Consider the following 21,084-nt stretch of genomic DNA (forward strand, 5'->3'; position numbering starts at 1 on the left):
GCCATTAAAGCACTGTGAAAGGCCAATGAAATTTTCAAAGCAGTGTAGCAGGACTACACCAAGGTGGTGCTACACTCAAAGACAAAAATACGTTCAAAAAAAAAAAAAAAAAAAAAAAAAAAAAAAGTGGGCAGAGATTTACTTTCTCAAAGCTCGAGAACCAACGTATTTCAGAATGCAGTTTGATCTTGAATCAACGTGTAATACAAAGCTTTTAGATAAACCACTTTGCTTTACCATGTGTCGGTTTCTCGGGGGCAAACCCGGGGCGGGGCTGAGGTGAGGACTCGGTCCCTCGGGCGCGCTCCGCGGCGGCAGCGCCAGGGGCAGCAGATGGAGGCCGGACTAAGCTCATCGCCCTCCCGGCGGAAGGGGCGGGGCGTGGCGTGGGGTGTCTGCAGCGTGGGGAGGCTGCTGAAGGTGAACCGGGACATGCCGAAACCGTACGTAATGAGTTCTGTTTGTTGATTTCGGCGTCTTTCATGGCACGTGTGTGCGGAAGGGGTCCGGCAGAACCCAGAGGGTTGTGTGAGGGGCAGGCCGGGGTCTCTGCAGGAGGTATCGAGGTATCGCTGCTCCGTCTGCACACGAAGTGCAGCTGTCGAGGGAAGGTCTTAGGGGGGGACGGGAAGTTCGCGTGTAAGCTACGTTCCTGTAACAGCTTAATCTGAAGTTTGAACAGGCGTGCGTCAACTCTGTTACAGATATAAATATTGTTAGTACTTAGGAGATAGCAGCTGAGTTTCATGCCACAGACTTTAGCCTAGCTGAAGAAAAGCTTACCTGAGTTCTCATGTTGTCCAAGACAGCAGTAGAGTTTTTCAGAGACAAGTCTCTCCCACGTTCTTTGGAAATCGGTTGTACTCTTTTCTTCCATAGAGAAATACAGGCCTCTTACTGTTCTTCCAAGTTTCAAAAGCATTTTGAAGCAAGAGCCTTCAGAGTGTGTTGGGGATTTCAGCATCTCCATTCTCCTACCACGTGTACTGAAACCAGAGGATCCATAAACCTGTTTCAAATACATGAAAATCTTCATTAATGGAGTCTTCTCTTCATGCACTAGGCCCTGGAGCTGATTGGGTCAAAATGCATTATTCTTACTGCTTTGTGTACTAACTGCTGCAAGTAAAAATTGCCAACCTGATAAATGGCTTCTCTCATCAGAGAAGATGGAACTTTCTTAGTTCATTTTCTGATAATGAATGTTCTTCTTAGCAGGTCAAAGAAGCATTCCTTCATGAAAGTGGAAGCACACAGAGCAGTTGCTTATAAATAAAATCTGTCTGTGAATGCTACTGAAGAGATAAGGATCATCCTTTCCTTGACATAAAAATGGGGGTCTTTTTATAGCAGTTACACAAGATTTTACATAAACCTTTGGGTATCTGTAGACTCCTGAAATTAATAATTGTCTTGGTACATCTGCCCTGACAAGCAGGACTTTGAGCTTGAGTAGGGTCTTTATTCAGTAAGCCAGGTGGACACTTCTCACAAAGGAACGGGAATGCCCTCTTCTAAAGAGAGGCACAGCTACAGCCTGAGCTGGAGTCAGTCTTCATCCCCTTCACACCTTTGTTATGACAGAGCACAACAATTTCAACTGTTCATTTCATCAAGCTACATAGCACCGAGATAGGTGATTGCATTGAGGTTTCTCTGACAATGTCAGAGTCCAATACTCTCTGACCAGCTTTTACATATTCCGTGTGTGGAGGGTGTAATGTTTAACTCAAAATTTACTCATTTGAACATAATTGAAGATGGATACTTTTTCTGACTTAGCAGAGTGATAACAATGTATACTGAAATCACAATACAAATTAAATTACATTTAGCAAAATATAACAATCACAATACACTGTTCACTCACAATATTAATATGCTCTCTATTGGTGGTGTCTACAATACACTCTCCATTAGGATACTGGGTGTCCCCAGTCTCTGGAAAGGAGTGTGTGGATTGAAACCAGCTAAACCCATTTCTATCCTGAAAAAGCTTTTGCTTGGTCTTCAGTTTTTATAATCTTTGTTTTGCTGAGCCATGGGTAAACTCCTCCCTATGCCGATCTGTCTAAATGTGGGATATATTCAAACTCTTAATTAATTCAGGGATAAACATTACCAGCTGATGCAGTCAACTGACATAGCTGTTCCGCTGAAAAAAGGCTACCCTTGAGCTGAGAGTCAGCATACTCTGGACAGTCATAGCTTGCCATTATTCTCTGAGCTTCATGGGCAAGTTACTTATGCTTTTTGCTTCTGAGCCTTCTTCCTTTGCAGGGGTCTGTTGGTCAGTGTTGTGTCTGTCTGTGTACTGCAGCATTGTACTGGTTGCCAGAGCTGTACTCACCAGCTTAGGCATGTATAAGAGCAGGCCTGTTTTTTAAGTTTTGCAGCATGTGCTGGTTTTTGGGGTTTTTTGCTGGGATTTTCTTCATGGTGACTGGTACATGGCTGTGGTTTTGTATTTGTGCTGAAAACAGCAGGCATGTTTTTGTTATTGCTGAGCAGTGTTTGCACTGAATCAAGGCCTTTTCCACCCTGCCAGCAAGGAGCTTGGGTGTGCACAAGAAGTTGGGAGGAGACACAGCCAGGACAGCTGACCCCCAACTGACCAAAGGGATATTCCACACTATAGGATGTCATGGTCAGCATATAATGCTGGGGGAAGAAGGAAGGGAAGGATATTCAGAGCTGTGGCATTTGTCTTCCCAAGTGACTATTACGTGTGAGGGAGCCCTGCTGCCATGGAGATGATTGAACACCTGCCTGCTAAAGTAGTGAATGAATTCCTTATTCTGCTTTGCTTGTGCACATTGCTTTTCCTTCATCTATTAAACTGTCTTTAGCTCAGCCCACAATTTTTGTCACTTTTACTCTTCTGATTCTCTTCCTCATTCCACCAGGAAGGGTTGAGTGAGCAAGGGGTTGTGTGGTGCTTAGTTGCCAGCTGGGGTTAAACCATGACACAGTGTAAGAGCTTGCAAATAAAAGGGTCTCATTTTAATGTCTAGAACCCACATTCTCGAGTTCTTCACAACCAGGTTTCCAGTGATACTGGGGAATCAGGTGGAACAAAGCCAAACCCCTACATTGTCTTGTCTGCCCAAAGCTTCAGCTCTCCTGATATGAAAATCAGAGCAAAGCTTTTAGACACTTGACATTCTTACCATACCAACAGAAATTTTATGGTTGAAAAATACTTTCTACTTGGGATTATACCTCAGAAAAAACTCATAAATCAGCAGTGCTGGATGGCCACTTTCTTTCCTGCACTCATGCATTTCCTCAGATTGCTAAAACACTACAGCTTGCACAGTCTGAGCTGCTGAATAGCCTGTCACATGATGGTTCTCTGTCCTTTGCTAGTGGGTTGGCCATCCATTGCATCGGGATATCAAGGTGTGTCTTCACTCTTCCTGGCTGCTAGGAGTGCATTTCAGTGGAAAATGCAAATCGTTGGAAACTGAATGCTATTCAGTGACGTGCCATCATATCTGAGGAACTCCACAAGGAATGATAATGTAAAATTAATCTCAGGCACATTTAGTTGCTCTAGGAAATACTGAGGAATGAGAGGGGTGATCTCACTGGTTCCTTGCTGTTAGTGAGTAGGTAAGGTCATTTGCAGTAATGTATTTTTTCATTGTTGTAGTTGAAAAAGAGTTGATAAGATCTGTGATATCAAAATGAACAGGTGGGCAAATGGGACCTACTTCTGCTTTTTGTCCTTGAAGACAAATTCTAGGAAAGTGAAGGATTCATGTAACGTTCAGTGATGTGTTTGGCTTCAAAAAGAACATACTAGAGGCAGTTCAGGTAGAAAGAGCAGAGTAGATATGCCATTTTATGGACTTTTTTTTTTTCTCACACATAGTCATTAAATGTCAGGGATTTTCTGGTCTTTGTATTATCTCAGAATTGTTGCTGAGACCTTGATCTTATGAATCAGTTCCAAATGAAGACCTGAAATTAAAAAAATTTTTTAGGAGGAAATTTTAAGAAGAGCCTAAATGGAATGGACTTAGATGGACAATAGCTCTGGCTTTCAGTTTTGTCAGGCAGCTAAAACTCATCTGCAGCATCACTTTACATTTTATTTTGGGTTTCCTTCTCTTTTCATTTAGTCAGTTCTATCACCCAGTGACCCCTCCTCACCCAAGAAGGGGAGTGGGAAGAAGGAGATCTGTGGGTTGAACTGAGAACAGATTTAATAGAATAACTGAATAAATACCACATAGTGGTTGTGAGCTGTGCGGTCCCAGCAGTGACTGTGAGATGCCAAACATTGTGAGATGCCACACAGTGAAAGTGTGATGGTCAAAGCACATGGGAGAACAGAAGGAGAGGCCTTGAGAGTAGAAGGATGACTGAAACCCTTCAGGGATGGCAACAGTTGAGGGAACAGACCCACCCCCAGCAAGTTTTCCATTTATAGTTAGCATGACGTTTATGCTGGGCAATGCTTCTCTTGGCCAGCTTGGGTCAGCTGCCTGGCATTGCGCTCCTCCTGGCTCTAGCACCTGGCTAGTTTGAAACTGCTAAAGACCTTGATCTGTACCCTGCATGCCATGGCTGGCCACAAAATAAAACAAAGTGTCTTACCAACTTTGTTTCCACCCAATTGGGTACTGCAGTCTTTTCAAAAATGCTGCTTTCTGGAATAGCAAATTGATTCTATGAGTCTTTCCCAGTGAAACCAAGAAACCTTCCTTCACACAGATGAATCATTGGTCACTTAAAGTGAGATGAAACTTTATGCAGAATCTCTGTTGGAGAGGAAAACACTTGTGCCTCACGCTTTCTACTTGGTATTTTCAGTCAGGTAGAACAACAGCTCTACACGACCTCATGAAGAAAACTGCTAACAGTTCCTAGCAGGGACTGTGCAAGGACACTATACAAACCTTGGGCATGAAAAGGGGTCAATTTATCTTTACTAGTGTGGCTCACATTGTGTTGTGTGGTACATCTGTTACTCACTGAGAGCAGCTGATCAGGTACCATGGTTTGAGCTCACTAATCCTGAGAGCCAGGCACCTCTGTTTCATACTTCTAAAGCTGCTAAGTTTCCAGTTGCCTTTTACTTGCCTCCTTTTCCTTTTACCTTTTGGTGCCCCCTTTGGGAGTTTTTGAATTTTTGATAAATTCTTTGTGTTTCCCTGATTGGAAAGAGTACAATTGTGACTTTGGGTGCACTGCTCATAGACTGCTTGCTTTATGATAATGTATAATTGCTGTGAAAAGGTGATTTAGCTTCAGCTGTTGAGCACTCTGGGAAAAAACAAACCAGAAAAAATTATATCAAGCTAGCCAGCCAGCCAAATAATAACTGATAATATTGGTCTGTGTGAATTCTGACAGCTGCAGTAGGAACTTTGTAATCTTGCAGGACTATAAATTTCCAGTGGAGAGCCCACAGCTTTAGACTGAAGGCATCATGCAAGTCTTCCTCCTTCTTGTGGCTGTAGGCATTTGCTGGGCACAGTACAACCCTAACACTCTCTCTGGGAGAACATCAATTGTACATCTCTTTGAATGGCGTTGGATTGATATTGCTCTTGAGTGTGAACGCTATTTAGCTCCTAATGGATTTGGAGGAGTTCAGGTAAGTTATTTCTTATGAGTAGGGAGGAAAATGGTATTGTAGTATTTGATTTTTAAATCAAAATGCCTGAATCAATCTCCAAGTAACTTCAGTGTTGCAAAGGGGCAGATGGAAGTATGGATTTAGCCTTCCCACCTATGTGTCCCATGCATGACTGAGCAGCCCACAGGAATGCAAGAAAACTTCTTTCTTGCCATTTTACAAGATGGGCATCTATCTCACAGACCAGAGCATATGCTGCAGGAGAGAAAGACTGCCTTGGGTGCTAGCCTGCCTCTGAGGGTAGAGGTGCTGATCACAGGTTTTGCTCTTAAATTTTGAAATAAACCCAATTATTTTCTTATCAAAGTACATGATTTCTTTTTCTCTAGGTTTCTCCTCCAAATGAAAATATTGTCATTACTAACCCAAACAGACCCTGGTGGGAAAGATACCAGCCTATCAGCTACAACCTCTGCACTCGATCAGGAAATGAAAATGAATTCAGAGACATGGTGACCAGATGCAACAATGTTGGTGTAAGTGCCTTGAAGATCTGTATCTGTTAACAGCAAGAAGTGCTGTATCAGCTGAAGGAAGTTACTGTTGCTGACTTTGGAGGCAGAAACTGAGAATAAACTCAAGGGGAAAAAATGTACATAGTGATGTGGTAAAGCTCTGGCTGCCACTTCACCACCATTACATAACATACTGAAATGCACTTACTGCTTTTCCAGGTTCATATTTATGTGGATGCTGTTGTCAACCACATGTGTGGGATTGCAGGTGGCTCAGGCACACATTCTACCTGTGGAAGCTATTTTAATGCTGGAAACAGAGATTTTCCAGCTGTGCCATATTCTGGCTGGGATTTCAACGATGGCAAATGTCAAACTAAAAGCGGAGAAATTGAAAATTATGGTGATATGTATCAGGTAACTCTTTTTCTGGAGATGAAATGTGTGTCAGCTCTTTCTCAACATTACTGCTCTTCCTTTAACTGCTTTTCAACTATAGACCATGCTGTTTCTCATCCTCAGTTCTGGTGACTGGGATGAGTTCAAGGAGGCGAAAACCTTCACTAACTGTCCTAACTTGAATACTGAGTTTTATAGTAAATTTATCTATGTCTTGGTGCAGACCTGGGCATAATTCTCTTCTGTGCAAATTAAATATCCAAACATAATTGATATTGTGGCTTGAAACATGCAAACATTTGATTGAAAAGTTTTGCAAGCTGACATAGTGGCAAATAAAAACTTTCTTTCTTTTTTTTCATTACACAGGTCAGGGACTGTCGTTTGGTTGGCCTTCTTGATCTGGCCCTGGGGAAGGATTATGTACGCTCAAAAGTTGCCAATTATATGAACCACCTCATTGATATTGGTGTAGCAGGCTTCCGAATCGATGCTGCCAAGCATATGTGGCCTGGAGACATGAGAGCATTTCTGGACAAGCTGAAAGATCTAAATACTACATGGTTTCCTAAAGGAACAAAACCTTTCATTTACCAGGAGGTAATCTCCATATTGCTTTCTTTCTGTTTGTCTTTGGTATCTCTTTTACCTTCCTTTTTCAGAGGAATGGTAGTAATATATCTTCATCCAATTTTACTCGAAAAGAGCTAGCCATTTCTTCATAGCAGAGATGCAGACCAAAGTAGTTTTGCTTTTTAAAAATTTATCCACAGCAGACTTTCATTAGTCTTTACTTTTTTGCTATTCAATCATGTTTTTATATGTGTCTATCATGTAAGATAACTACTTTGAGTTGACTTCACAAAAGAAATACTTGAATATTTTTTCTCTCAATGTAAAGCAAGACGTAATGTTGAGGACTGTACACTGAATCCTTTGGCTCTGTGAGATGAGAACAGATGTACAGTGTCTCTTTCCTGTACCAGGTAATTGACTTGGGTGGAGAGGCAATCAAAGGCAGTGACTATTTCGGTAATGGCCGAGTGACAGAATTCAAATATGGTGCCAAACTGGGGACAGTGATACGCAAGTGGAATGGAGAAAAGATGGCCTACTTAAAGTAAGGATGAAGGTGCTGTGACTTACCTGGGATATACTGAATATTCAAGTTGAAGGGTAGCTTCAAGTCTTTTTGATTTTGGCTAGGAACTGGGGAGAAGGCTGGGGCTTTATGCCTTCTGACAGAGCCCTGGTCTTTGTGGATAATCACGACAACCAGCGAGGACATGGGGCTGGTGGAGCTTCCATTCTAACCTTCTGGGATGCCAGGTAAGGGGCTTCTCTTGCATCTGGATGATGCTTCTACTTCTTGCTTGTTTGTCTGTCTGGTTTCTGGATGGTTTGTCTTTCCACACCTCATTATTTATTTTGTCTAACAGACTTTATAAAATGGCAGTTGGTTTCATGCTTGCTCATCCATACGGATTCACACGTGTGATGTCAAGTTTTCGCTGGCCAAGATATTTTGTAAATGGGCAGGTAAGCATGTAATGCTCAAGATGCATTCATGGTGAGTAAGGATCAGAATAGGGCCAGAGAAGCACTCCAGTGCATTTAAATTTGTTAAATGATTTCTCTGTCCCATGATGGATCTAGCAGGTGGAAACTTGCACTCTGTCCAGTTTTTCTTTACATACAGGCACTCTGTATTTTCAGTAGGATGTTTTCAATTTCTCTTTTTAATTACAGGATGTCAATGACTGGGTTGGACCACCAAGTAACTCAGATGGATCAGTAAAGCCCGTGACAATCAATGAAGACACTACCTGTGGCAATGACTGGGTTTGTGAACATCGCTGGCGTCAAATAAAGTAGGACACTGGGGAGAAAAAAAATAAGTAAAAGCAGTTGCTTTTGGTTTATGTTTCTTGTGGCTTTAGAGCTCTTGCAGCCCATGTGACTGCTGTTCCTTGCATTTGCAGAAACATGGTTATCTTCCGTAATGTAGTAGACGGTCAGCCTTTCTCCAACTGGTGGGACAACAGCAGCAATCAAGTAGCCTTTGGCCGTGGTAACAAAGGCTTCATTGTTTTCAATAATGATGACTGGTAAGTCAGTAGGAGAGACCATATTCCTGGTAAGAAGCATGGCACCCCTCGTCAGCAGTACTGATGGGAAGGGCAACATCCCCTTCTCCTAACCAGAGGGACAACTACAGCGTGAGCTAGAGTCAGTTGCATGCCAGGTTCAGAGGGCCAAAGCAGGAGCATAGGGAGCAAAGCGGAGATGGGATCAAAAAGTTCACACGTTACATTAAACTTCAAAGTAAGGGAGTAGCATCAGGTTAAAAAACCCTATAGCTGTTCTGAAATACCTGTTTTGAAAAAAATTAATAAATAGCTTTCACTTGTTTTCACATAGGTACATGAATGTCTATTTGCATACTGGACTGCCTGCTGGTACATACTGTGATGTTATTTCCGGACAAAAGGAAGGCAACAAATGTACTGGAAAACAGGTGTATGTTTCTCGTGATGGAATGGCTAATTTCCAGATTAGTAATGATGCTGAAGATCCATTCATTGCAATTCATATTAATGCCAAATTATAGCTCAGGAAAAATTTCCTCCTCTGTTTGGTCTGTGCATTTCTGTTTCCCCTATGCCCGATTCCCCAGCATTGCAGCATGAATGTTTCTCTCTATTGAATAATAAATGGCAATCAAAGTAAAGAGTTTTTCCATTAATGAATTGGACTGTGACCATATCTTGTCTCATCAGTGGCAATGCAGTGGTGGGTATTAAGGCAACACAGCACCCACTTCCAGTTCAGGGAAACATGGGAGAAAAATAAACAAAACAACCCCAGCGCAACACCTGAGCAAGTTAAAAGGCAGTGTTCCAAGGCTGATGCATACACACATGTATGTATCCCCGAGCAGCTGCTCCGTGGGCAGTCAGCTATGAGCAATGCCTATGCACATAGTTGATCTGGGACGTGTGGCAAACCAAACTCTGGGTCTGGCTGAGCAGAGGAAGCTAGGCCGGGCTGTGGCTATCAGTTGTTATAATGACAGCCGTCAGGGCAGCAGTTTGCTTGGTTCACCATCAAGTTTGTGGCTGTGAAAATCAAAACCACAGATCTTCCTTTGTGAGCCCCAGTGGCTTTGCTGCAAATGAATGTTCCCTATGGCTGTTCCAAAGGTGTCTGAGAAGTGTGCTGTGTATCCAGGTGTCACTGAGACCTCCTGGTAGTGGCTGAAGCACAGTGTGTTCTTTCTCTGTGGTACATGAGTCTTTCTTATTCTGTAATATCTGAGAGAATTATGCAAATGAAGCACAGACTTGGTGGCAACCCCTGGATCTGCTCACTGGAGTGGTGTCAAAGATGGGTAGACCCCTGTGGCAGGATGTTAATAGCCACTGCAAACTCAAGGAGCTCTCCTGCCCTTTTGAACTAAATTGGCACTATGTGCTCTTTCTGAGTTACAGTGTGCTTGTTGATTTAAGCCAGCTCTAACCCTCAGAAACAGGGATTTTTATGCTATGGATTTTAATTTTTTTACCTTTTGCTATTTGACTACTATGTCATTGTTTATACCAATATAATTAACAACCTTAAAAGTATGTTTCATGTTCCTTTTTTTGTAAATGAGAAATGCAAAACTAATCAAACAAGCAGACTTAACATTTTAGTGGCCTCAGTTACCTCCCAAAATAGAAGACCAGTTAAAAGCATGCTGTGTCAGTTTATTAACCTTCTGTATATCTATTCACACAACAGCAAGAAATGAACAGCTCTTGAAAAAATATAGCCTCTCAAAAATTTCACCTACTTTAAACCAAGTGAATGATTTGCATTCTTGAAGGAAAAATAAGTGAGGAGAAAAAAAAAAAGAAAAACAAACAAACAAACAAAAAAACAAACCAAAAACAAAACAACAACAAAAAAAAACCAGCTATGTCCTATATTTAACCAAGAAGTGTTCAGTTTAAGTAGCCATTTGGCTATGGTATTATTACAGAGATGGTTTTTTTCAGGGATATACTCATCCTTGGTCTCCAGTTCTTTCAGGTTTTTTTCGGCAGTTCCCTTAGTTGCTTGTCTCTGAGTCCCAGTTCTTTCCTTGGTTGTTGCTCTATCAGGCACTGATGGTGTTGACAGGTGAAGCAGAGGATAGATTGATGGCATCGGTGACTGGGAAGATAAATCAGGCGGTGGAGGTGGAGAGGAAGGCAGCGGAGCGGCGAGGAGCCGTGGCAGGCAGGCAGGAGGGAGGGGGTTTGCATTCCAAGATTCCTCGCCTGTGTTGTCTGGCTTCTCTCCCTCTGGGTCCTCTGACGATTCTGGTGGTTTTTTCAGTCGCTTTTGGTTTTGCTTCTTGGTCCCATTTTTACTTTTCATCCAACCCCCAGGGTCAAATGGTACAGTTGGCTGAGCTTGAATCAGTCTAGTCCCTGCAGGTGCTGGTGGGGATTCTTTAGGTGTCTCAAATAACTGTTTAGAGGTCAAGTCCATATTTTGAGCATTCATCGGTACTGGTAGATCAGGCATTAAGGCAGCAAATGCTAAAGCTGCTGCTGCCCTCTCACTTTTCATTTCTTTTAATGTGTCTCAAATCAGTCTCCACAACATGGCTAATTTTCCAGCCTCCTTAGATCCTTTGCTAATTTCATCCCATAGGAACTTCCCAATTTCTTCCCACCTTTCCAGCTCGACAGCTATACCAACAGTAGGGATCAGGGCTCTCTCTTTAGCCCCCTTGATCAGCTCATGGAGCTGTTTCGAATTACTAGGAATCCCTCTCATAGAGAGTATAATGACATCGTCGCTTTCTTTTCCATATCTCAATCAGGAAGTTGAACTCACCGGCACTCGGAGGGCAGCTGCTCCCTTTTTTTATCGATCCTCTTTAGTGCCACTGGCCTTTCCTCCGGTGACCGCTCTCACGGAGAGTCAAATAGCTGACCACGTCGGAGTCGCTCTTGCGGAGAGCCAAATAGCCGATCACGTCGGGGTCACCACTTGCGGAGACGGGCTTGCAGGGCAAAGAGATGACTCAATATGAGTTAGCAACAAAGCTCGGTTTTATTAAGCAAAGTGTTACATTTATATGGTCTTGGTGTCTTCGTGGCTCATGTTGATTGGCTGCGTGTTGCTGTCCACACACTTGTTGTCGTGTTGCGATTGGTGCTGCTTATTGTCCTTGTCCTGCTTTGCTGATCGCAGGCCAGGATCCTGTTTGCACCTTTTTATCTGCCGTAACTTTCTTCTTCTCAGGGGCTCAGAACTGGTTAAATACAACTGTTTATGTGCTGTCTATGCGATGCTTTCCCATCCTGTTATTCTTCTTTTCTGCTGCCAACTCCCTTATCTTTTGCACATAGCTGATCTTTTAATAACCTTGCAGCTGGGCCTCAAGGCCCTTAGCTCACTCTGGCTAAAGCTAAATAGTCAGCATTGCTCACATGTCCATTTTCTTCCAAAAATTCTCCCAACATCACCTCACAGGAGATTGGAGAAGGCTTGTCTCAAGATTTCTGCAACTTATTTAAAAAGCTGACAAATTGGAGAAGTGATATAACTTCACTGTGGAGGGCTGTGTGGAGGGCCAGTAACATCCAGTATCTGCAGTCTGATCTCTCCCTGTTCCCTCTCCTCAAAAATGACAGAAATGGCAATACTTTTTCAAGCTTGTATTTATGGGTCCATAACACTCCATTTCTGCTGGGTTACTTGAAATATTTACTGTGGTAGGAAGTTACTTCAGATTTGGAAGAAGGAAAAGAGAATAAAAAGATGATTTTTCTCACCTTCTGTAAACTCTGGGGGCAGACACTTAAGGATCTGATGAAGCTATGGTATCAGGGGCCACAGACTACTTTCTGGACTACCTGCCATTTTTTGGAATGTCATCTACTATTTGTTTAGGTGCTTAAATATCTGCTTTGGGCACTTAACACAGTCTGAAGCAAACCTGGACTGTATAGCTGAGAACAAGTAATACTGGAGGCCTGATTCACGTATTTACTTTTAAAAATTGTTAAGTGTTAGGAACATAATATAATATTAATGTTACTGTATTAGTAGTTTTCCCTTCTTATACTGAACACACTGTTCCCATGGAATATGTAGAAGATAAGATATTTGATAGAAAATTTTCAGCTGTGTGTGTCCTGTTTTAAACTGAAATGATAAATAATGCAAAATTTTCCATATCCCCAACTGCAAGATACTAGCCATATCCATTTCAATGAAATGTCCTTTATTTTTATGGAATAAATGTTTAGTAAGTGGACCACAGATATGAATAAAGCTGCAATCTAAGCACCAAATACAGCAATAAAAAATAAATGTCCAACTCAATCTCAAGAAATTCGTCTTATGAGAATCAGTTATTTTGTCGCAATGGTATATTCTCATGATTTTATTGTTTTTTGACTACTTCATTAACTATACATATAACCTCATGTTCTTGTTCCCACATCCTGAACAATTCTTCAGAACACTGTGCTTTTTTATGCTTTAGCTGCTGTGCAATAAAGTGTATATTTTCAAGCCAGATTTAGAATAGATCTAATGGAAAAATTTCAAGCAAATCTAAAACTCAATTCTTCTGCTATTGAAAAGCTGTCTTCTGATTGAAAATGTTCTATTGGTGTCTTCTCCCACCATAAACTGTAGAATAAATGAATGTATTATTTTGCAGTCATACTTTATAAATGACCTAGGTGAAGATTTCTGTCCCCAGGCAGCTTCTAGGAAACACAACTCAGTTTATATGTGAACAAAGTGACAGACAATTAGTATTTTCAGACTTATGATTATATCATTCAGTTGTTAAAAAAACTGGTACTGTTCAAAGAGATGCTACTAATTAAAGTTATTTTGGAGTTTTAGGAACATACAGCTGTAAAGTAACATGGCAACACCACTTCAGTCTATAGTTCCATGCATTTTTCTATTGTCCTTGAAAAATAGGCCTTGTGGTTTCAAAAAAAGAAGTCATAAAAAAAAAATCCTGTGTTGTGTCATTAGGATTTTTTTTCATACCTATGATTAATTATTGCTATAACAATGGTGATTAAATGGACCTAAATCTGCATGCGATTTCCAGTCTACAGTAACTCAAACAGGAGCTGAATTTTCATGGAAACTTTCACATAATTTTAGCCTGGAGCTCTACTACACAGCACCAAATGTTGAATTTAAGTGACAAATTGCCAAATTTTTAATATGTGTGAATTAACAGATTTTTCTAAAACAACTATCTAGACATTGTAGCGAAGCTGTCCATGCTGCCATTGAGTTCACAGTCATAATTTTGGCATTTTAAAACATGCTGCTATTTATTCTAGAAACAATATGTAGTAAACTAGACACAGTGTGTCTCCAGCTTAGAGAACACAATTCTGCTGCTCTCTAATTTTGAAAGTATTAAAACTGTGCAAAATAAATACATTCTTACTCTAGTTACTGATGTGTATATGTTGTATATACACACATATATACAGAAAAGCAGTGTTGTATCTGTATTTATAATATAGATGGCATCCTCTGTTCAGGAGACACTGCATTTCTCTGGAATCTTACAGAATTTTAAGCTCTGCTAAGTGTTTCACTGAATTGAAATAAATAGCTTAGGCTCTTCAAATTTCATTTTTTTGCTCAACAAACTGTCACTGAGAAAGTAGTTTTGCATGGGTTATGAGAGTTTCAAGAGATTTGCAGTTGTGCCCTGAATGCTTTCAATTATACATAATATCAACCTTCAGAATTACTTTTTACCATTGCCTGGGCAACTTTAGTGCAGAGGAAAGTGTTTTGTTCAGAGAAGTGTGCTAATATCATCTATTTGAACATCTAACATATTCAAACAAGCCATTCCATATGGAGAAAAAAATTGCATCGAATATATATTAAATATCATACACCTTTTTATTTCCTGCATTATCCATCTGAGCAGTTAAATTCCATGACTTGTCAAGAGGCTGAGGAGGACAGGCCAAGCCCTGGGGAAGCTCTGACTGCTGCCACAGCAGGGACTATGCTTTGTATCCTTTCATCTGGAACATGATCTGGCAGACTTAAATATTAAAACATAGATGTTGCTATCATGGACAGAAAAGCAATATCTTTGAGTATGTGTTTTATGGTATGTCACTTAAAAGGTGAGTGTCTATATTGAGTGTCTGTGGTGAAGTGCTGGCAGCAGGGGCTGCTGGGGTGGCCTCTGTGAGGAAAAGCCAGGGCTGAACACAGCTGATGCTACACCTGCTTCACCACGGGGCACAGCTGAACCCTTTGGTGAAAACTACTGGCATCTGAGAGAAAGCCTACTTCAGAAAGGACAAACATGTTCTACTGTAAAATGAGTAAAAAACATGAGGATTAGCCTGGCCACCACCAACAGAAGAGATAAAGAAGGAAGGACAGGAAGAGATCTACATCCCACAGAGGGGACTGTGGTGGAGCAGACAGCTCCTCACTGGAGTAGATGAGGATGCCTGGAAGCTCATCCCTGCCTGAACTGCATCCCAGCCATGCTTCTGTGGCCACAGCCACTTCCTTAGCCAGCCCTGTCCTGCGTGCCATGTGCAAGTACCTTGGGATGGGCCCCATATGGCCTCATCAAGGCAGCTGCCATCCCTGTCACTAGCGAAGCCAATCCCATGGGTGGATCTCACGACTATGCAGTGGTGAGGCATATTTTGAAAGAGATGTGGTAAATTTGCATGAGAAAAGAAATTAGCTTTTACCATCACCAACCTCACAGGAAAGGATTTCTTCCTAATCTCTGACTAAATCTCCCCTCTTCAAGTTTTAAACCATTGCCCCTTGTCTTCTCACTACATACCCACCTAAAAAGCCCTATCCGAGCTTTCTTGTAGGCTTTATTGAAGTCTTTATGGTTCTGCAAAGTTTTGTTAAAACTACAACAATAAAGTTCTACAAGGGCAATGATAGCTGTAAAAGCAATATAAAAGCCCATAAACTAACTAAAGTGATATTATAATATCCTCTTGTCTAACTTTTTTTTTTCTGTTATTGTACTGAAGTTACACAAAGATTCTAACACCTACCTCTTATTTTCCTTCACATTGGCAGTGAGGGAAACAAAAAAAAGCAAAAAAATTGAATGTACTTTCTGTAGTTTGAGCAATTATACTAAAAATCAGAACTCTATAAAACTCAGTATCTCATATTCAACACTAATTTAGCAATTTGTTGTATTATTCTAATATTTTTAATATATTTATGCAGTGATATAATATTTCTGCATAGCCTGAAAGATAAAGATAATACAAGTTCAGCAATTTCACTGCAGATTTTAGCATCACCTTAAGGAAAGTTTATATATTTTAATTTTTATGTCACTGGCTTTTATAGGCATCTGAAGATTCTGTATTACAATTATAAAGAGTACACCTAATTTCATGTCTTTTAGTTAATGAAAAGAGTCTAAACATTTCAATTGCCACTCTGCTTACTATAACTCCAGCTGCTAATTTTGACTCAACAAGTATGTACCTGTTTCAGGTTGCCATCACAACAACAGATGGCTACCATTAAAATTTTGTTTGCGAGAAGTGAGAACAAGGTGCACAAGAGAGGTGATTTAGTTTTTAGAACAAGGTCTTTGCTGATGACATAGCAGATGGTCAACTTTGTTGAAATGGAGAATTAAAATAACTAGGCAGATGTTCACTACATTCATGCATACATAAATATAATCCTTACCCTTTATCTCCCCAGTCTGATTCTAAGTGTAAGAATGTGCAGTACATCATGTGCTTTGTGTTCTGAAAGCTGAACCATGATAACTCTTAATTTTCTAGTATCACTACAGTGAAAGAATGATGTATTTTGGTTTTATATTTTTTTTAATCCACCAGGAGACATAAAGATTGTTTAAATCTCAAATTATTTTCATATATTTCCTTTATGGATTATTAGAAAAGTTTTCTTACTAATCAAAATGTTATTTTCAGGCCAGGCTGCTCATCTTAGGAGTGAAAATAGAAACTATGTCACACAGGTCCTCTAGCAGTGCTCACTGCTCAAGTACAAAAGATAATGTCAATAAGTGTTATTATAATACCAATATATTGAGTAGTAACTCAGCCCTTAAACTCATGAGTAAATACAGATCCTGCTTGCATTTAGCTTACTTCCATTAGAAGGCTACTCAACTTGAGACTTTCTAGGCTGAAGATACTGCTTCCACAAACTCATCTTTTTAGATTTATCACCAGGAAAGTTAAAAGAGAATACTTCAGCTTGGGCCAGCTTGACCAAAAATCAACATAGTCAAAGTGGCTGTTGGTATGGTGTAGAATCTGTAGTACAGCCAGAGAAGTCACTAACTGTATAGCAGCACTTTTTGTAGACATATGGTGAAATGGAGGCTGTGTGTTGTCTTTTATCAGCAATACAAAATATTCATAATAGACTTTCAATAAATAATCTTGTGTGCATAGATGCCAAATATCTCTTCACAGATCATACTGTAAAACAACGATTTCCTAATTTCTGAAGCTTTGGGGATTTTTCACAAGAAGATATTGATCCATAAAAGCAAAATACTTCACATACATGTACAGCTTTTATAAGCTTTAATATGGAGAAAGTTTGTCAGGAATCCTTGGTTTATTAAAAAAAGCTCTTTGTCAATAAAGTTCCTTCCCTGAGCAATGGTGTCCCTGGAATTTACCTGCAAAACAAGGAATCTTTGTTTGTAGGCTATACCTAAAACTGTGTCCTGGAAGAAAAACATCAAGTTCATGTACACTACATGGTGTTTTACAGATGTGGGTTTTTCGGAGGTATCCATTCAGTACTTGGTAAATTTCTACAAGACCTCAAATCCATAATATAAAAAACTATTAAAGAACAATTCCTACAGAAGTTGGAAAGAGCAAAGATCCAGGGGGCCATTTCTTGTTGACAGGGCCTTAGCCTCAGATATGTAAAGCCTCAGATATGGGCATGATGGGTGACACCCTCTTGGGGTCATCAGAGCAATTAATACAGGGCATGTAAGTAGTTCTAATATAAGACTTTTCTAAAAGATTGAGCAGACAATAAACAAACTGACATTTTTATTAGAAAAGATCGGCAGAAGTCACAGCCTCTTTCTTTCATTAGGACTACGTGACATCAGGTGCTCAACAACTCATTTGATGAAGCAGAGCTCTAGAGTTACCTGACAAATGACTGGTACAGTACAAAGGACTGAGACTTTCCTTTCACAGAAGGTGACAAAAGCATCTTCTGTCTTCTGGACCAAGGAGCTAATTGCTTCCACTCCATGAGGTACTGAGGGATGCTGTCCATTGCAAAATGGGCTGCATGTCTTCAACTCTGACAGGGTATCCTCTGACACCAGTGACATTGATACATTATTGTTGATTAGCATTGTCAACAAATGAGCTGGAGCATGGTCCTTTAATACTAGCACTGTGCAAACATAGGGAACAATGATTTTTTTAATCAAGAAAAATATGATTACTTCTGCCATTGCAAATTTAGAGTATTTTTCTGAGCTCTTATCATTAATCTCTGAAATAAAAGTACAGGTCTCTTTTTAGACTGTGGATTGTAGTGACATGAGGCAACCAGGTGGCACTAATTGCCAGGTAGTGGGCTTGACCTCGTGTGAAGCCCACCTGTGCCTGATTAGGGCAGGCCCCTGCTGCGCATGAGCAGGATTAGGGGGCCAATAAAAGCTCACACCTGGGGAAGCCAGGGGCTGGTTTAGCCACCTTTGGAGCAGTAGCACCGATCCAGGCTGGTCAGAGCACCATTCGTGAGATTCTACTGGGACACCTGGTTGGACCTTGGAGCGCCGCACCCGTAGAAGAGGTTCGTCTTGCTACAGTGGATGCTCTTGTGGACTACTGGTGGTCCAGAAGATACAGGTGAGTCCAGATGAGATGAAGCATAAGTGTATGGAAAAAATCTCAATTTCAAAAGTGGGTAACAATTAAAAATGCAACTCTTATAATCAGGTGTCTTACAGTGGCCGTTCTACTAAAAAACTTATCTTCTCTCTGTCAGTGGAAGGAGAAAAAATTATCTTATTAAAAAACAATGAAACAGTTTATGACATTCAGATATGGGCTTTAATGTTTTCCTGTGAATGTTCTGCAACTGGGGCAATAGCAATTCTGTTTTGTGTGCCACTGGATTTTAGGAATTCTTGACAACATAATAAAGAAAAAAAGGGCTGCAGAAAGAAACAGAGTGCTGAAACTTGTCAGAACCACAAGATGGCAATGCTGTTTAAAATATAAAGCTTACTCAACTAAAACAATAGTGCTATAAGCATATATAATTTACAATTACTGTGTAGATGGATATTTTCAAGGAAGATAATGATAAGTTAATAGCATCTGCAGGGTTGTTTTAATACTCTTTTTAACAAGTACTGTAGAACAAGTTCTTATTCAATACTATGGCTTAGACTCCAGTGAAGCAGTGCTGCTGGATTTCAACACAAAAAGCATGAGATAAGAATGAGCAGTCAGTGCACTGACACAGGGCATTTTCTTTTTCATGCCCCCAGTTGTTAAAGAAGAGATATTTCAGGCCATTAAATAGTATCTGACAGCTATATTTGTTCATTAGCTATCAAGTCGATAATTACAGCCGCTTCCAGGCAGCACAGAGCATGTGCAGGAAGATGCTGTGGCATTGCTCCATCAACATAAAAAGTGTTGCATCAAAAGGTGTCATTCAGAGCAAGCAGATAAAATGATGCTATCTACTCAAAGGTAAACATCATATTCTTATTTCTGGGGCACTGACTGGTTATGTTATCAAATAATTATCGGTATTGCCTCTTAAAACAAAACAAAGAATCACTCCAAAGTGTTTTATGCAGCAGCACAAAGAACATAAGTGGTGAGCTTCAGGAGTAAGAAAAAGATGGTCTCACTGGCAGGCAAAGACATTTTTCAAAGCCATATGACCTCACTGAGACATGTCAATAAACACACACATGCATGCTTCTGCAGTGCTGGAAGGAATTATGAAACATTACAAATACATTCTCTTCCCATCTAGTCTTGTCTGCACTCTGTATAGTGGCAAGAGGAGTCCTACATATACAGATGACTCCAGAATCAGGAGGGTAATCAACTGCAGCAGGTAAATGCTCCCTGGTTTGGTCCCTGTCTCAGACATCACTCTGCAAGGAAGTTGGAGGTTGCAGGCTGCAAAACTGGATATTTCCGTGCTAGAGACTTGTCATAGCACTGTAAGAATTTGTTGTTAGTCTACTGATTGTCTAAATATCCAGTTGTACAGGTTGGGCCTGACTTTTAACCTAGATTATAAGACATAATTATTATCAGTAGATATGAACATCTACTCTTCATGAAAGCAAAAAATTCAGGTTGATATCAATATAATGTCCCTGCCATAATTCAATGAGAAAGCAACAGCAGCTCCCCACAAAAGTAGTAGACATTGAATTTTCTACTTTATGTCTAGCATTTAGACTAGATATTCACACTTAGTTACAAATTTGCATGTCCTATAGAGATTTCTGTCTTTATAGATGATTGGGCAAAGAGCTGTCTTCTTCAAAAATTCTCAGCTTGCACCCAGTGAAATAGAGCTGAAGGATTTGCATGCAGCAGCCTGAGAACATTGAACCCTTAGTAACAAGTGTATGAAAAGATATGTGGTCTTGGTACTTAAAAACAACCTTCCATAATTTATCATAATAGACATATCTGCTACCAGTCAAGATGCAAAAGGGTCCGCTGAAGCAGTGGAGAATTAGAAGGTCAGAACCAAATTAGCAAAACTTTCAGTATTTTCCAGTGCAAAACCAGAAACGCACCATGGGTCTGACTGTGTGTGTACACATACATATATATATATGTCTTCAAAACCATTAGGAAACACACAAACAAGATAATATCTAATTTTTTTTATTCTATTTACTTTGCATTGCAACATTACCTAACTGTCCTAAAAATCAGAATCTCTTTGCTGCAATCTTGGTAACATGTCAGTGTGGGAAGAAAGCATAAATAAATAAAAAAGTGACCTGTAGATGAATATGCTCCCTAGCTTAAAAGAATTTTCAAGTATATATTTTAAGATGAGATGCCATTAAAATAAAAAAATTCATAAAGAGAAGCAACAAAAAGCAACATGCCTCATTTCACATTAAATACATCTAGGTAACTTGTCACTTTGCCATACCTTACCAGAGGATGAGAGAGGGAACAGTTGTCAAAAGTCACCTTAAACTTGAACACTGGATCTGCTGTGCCAGAGCAGAAGCACCACTTATCTTTCCAATATTCTGTCTTTGAAAGTGACCCGCATCTATAGAAAGGGCAACAAAAAGATGTAAGGGAAATGATGGGTTAACTTCTTTAGATGTGAGGGACTGCTTAGTTATGTAAAACAGTAGCTGATTTATGCCTCTAAGACACAGGTTTCCAACCTTTATGTTTCTTTATCCTCTTAAATATAAATCAGATCATTCCCTCACAATCTTTTCATGTTAAGCAATTCTTACTACAGCCAGGTTTTTATATCCCATTAAAGAATAACAGT

The 21,084-nt window shown here is 40.2% G+C and overlaps 1 protein-coding gene across 1 annotated transcript; it reads left to right on the top strand.

Annotated features, from left to right (window-relative positions):
- The first annotated feature begins 295 nt into the window (after nt 1–295).
- LOC139799218 (pancreatic alpha-amylase) lies at nt 296–9,235 on the top strand. Its single transcript, XM_071750965.1, has 11 exons — nt 296–443; nt 5,393–5,608; nt 5,980–6,126; nt 6,325–6,522; nt 6,874–7,104; nt 7,491–7,624; nt 7,711–7,833; nt 7,944–8,043; nt 8,254–8,375; nt 8,487–8,612; nt 8,926–9,235. The coding sequence occupies exons 2-11, from the start codon at nt 5,441–5,443 to the stop codon at nt 9,113–9,115; spliced, it is 1,539 nt and encodes a 512-aa protein (XP_071607066.1). The 5' UTR covers nt 296–443; nt 5,393–5,440; the 3' UTR covers nt 9,116–9,235.
- Nucleotides 9,236–21,084: the final 11,849 nt, after the last annotated feature.

The sequence above is a fragment of the Heliangelus exortis genome, chromosome 8, assembly GCF_036169615.1.
Source record: "Heliangelus exortis chromosome 8, bHelExo1.hap1, whole genome shotgun sequence".
NCBI lineage: Eukaryota > Metazoa > Chordata > Aves > Apodiformes > Trochilidae > Heliangelus > Heliangelus exortis.

What these genes read in the sequence shown, in the direction of transcription:
- LOC139799218 (XM_071750965.1), top strand. Translation starts at nt 5,441, where the DNA reads ATGCAAGTCTTCCTCCTTCTTGTGGCTGTAGGCATTTGCTGGGCACAG. An exon ending in CCAGATGCAACAATGTTGGT is followed by an intron (nt 6,127 to 6,324) that starts GTAAGTGCCTTG and finishes CTGCTTTTCCAG; the next exon opens with GTTCATATTTATGTGGATGC. An exon ending in CATCGCTGGCGTCAAATAAA is followed by an intron (nt 8,376 to 8,486) that starts GTAGGACACTGG and finishes TTGCATTTGCAG; the next exon opens with AAACATGGTTATCTTCCGTA.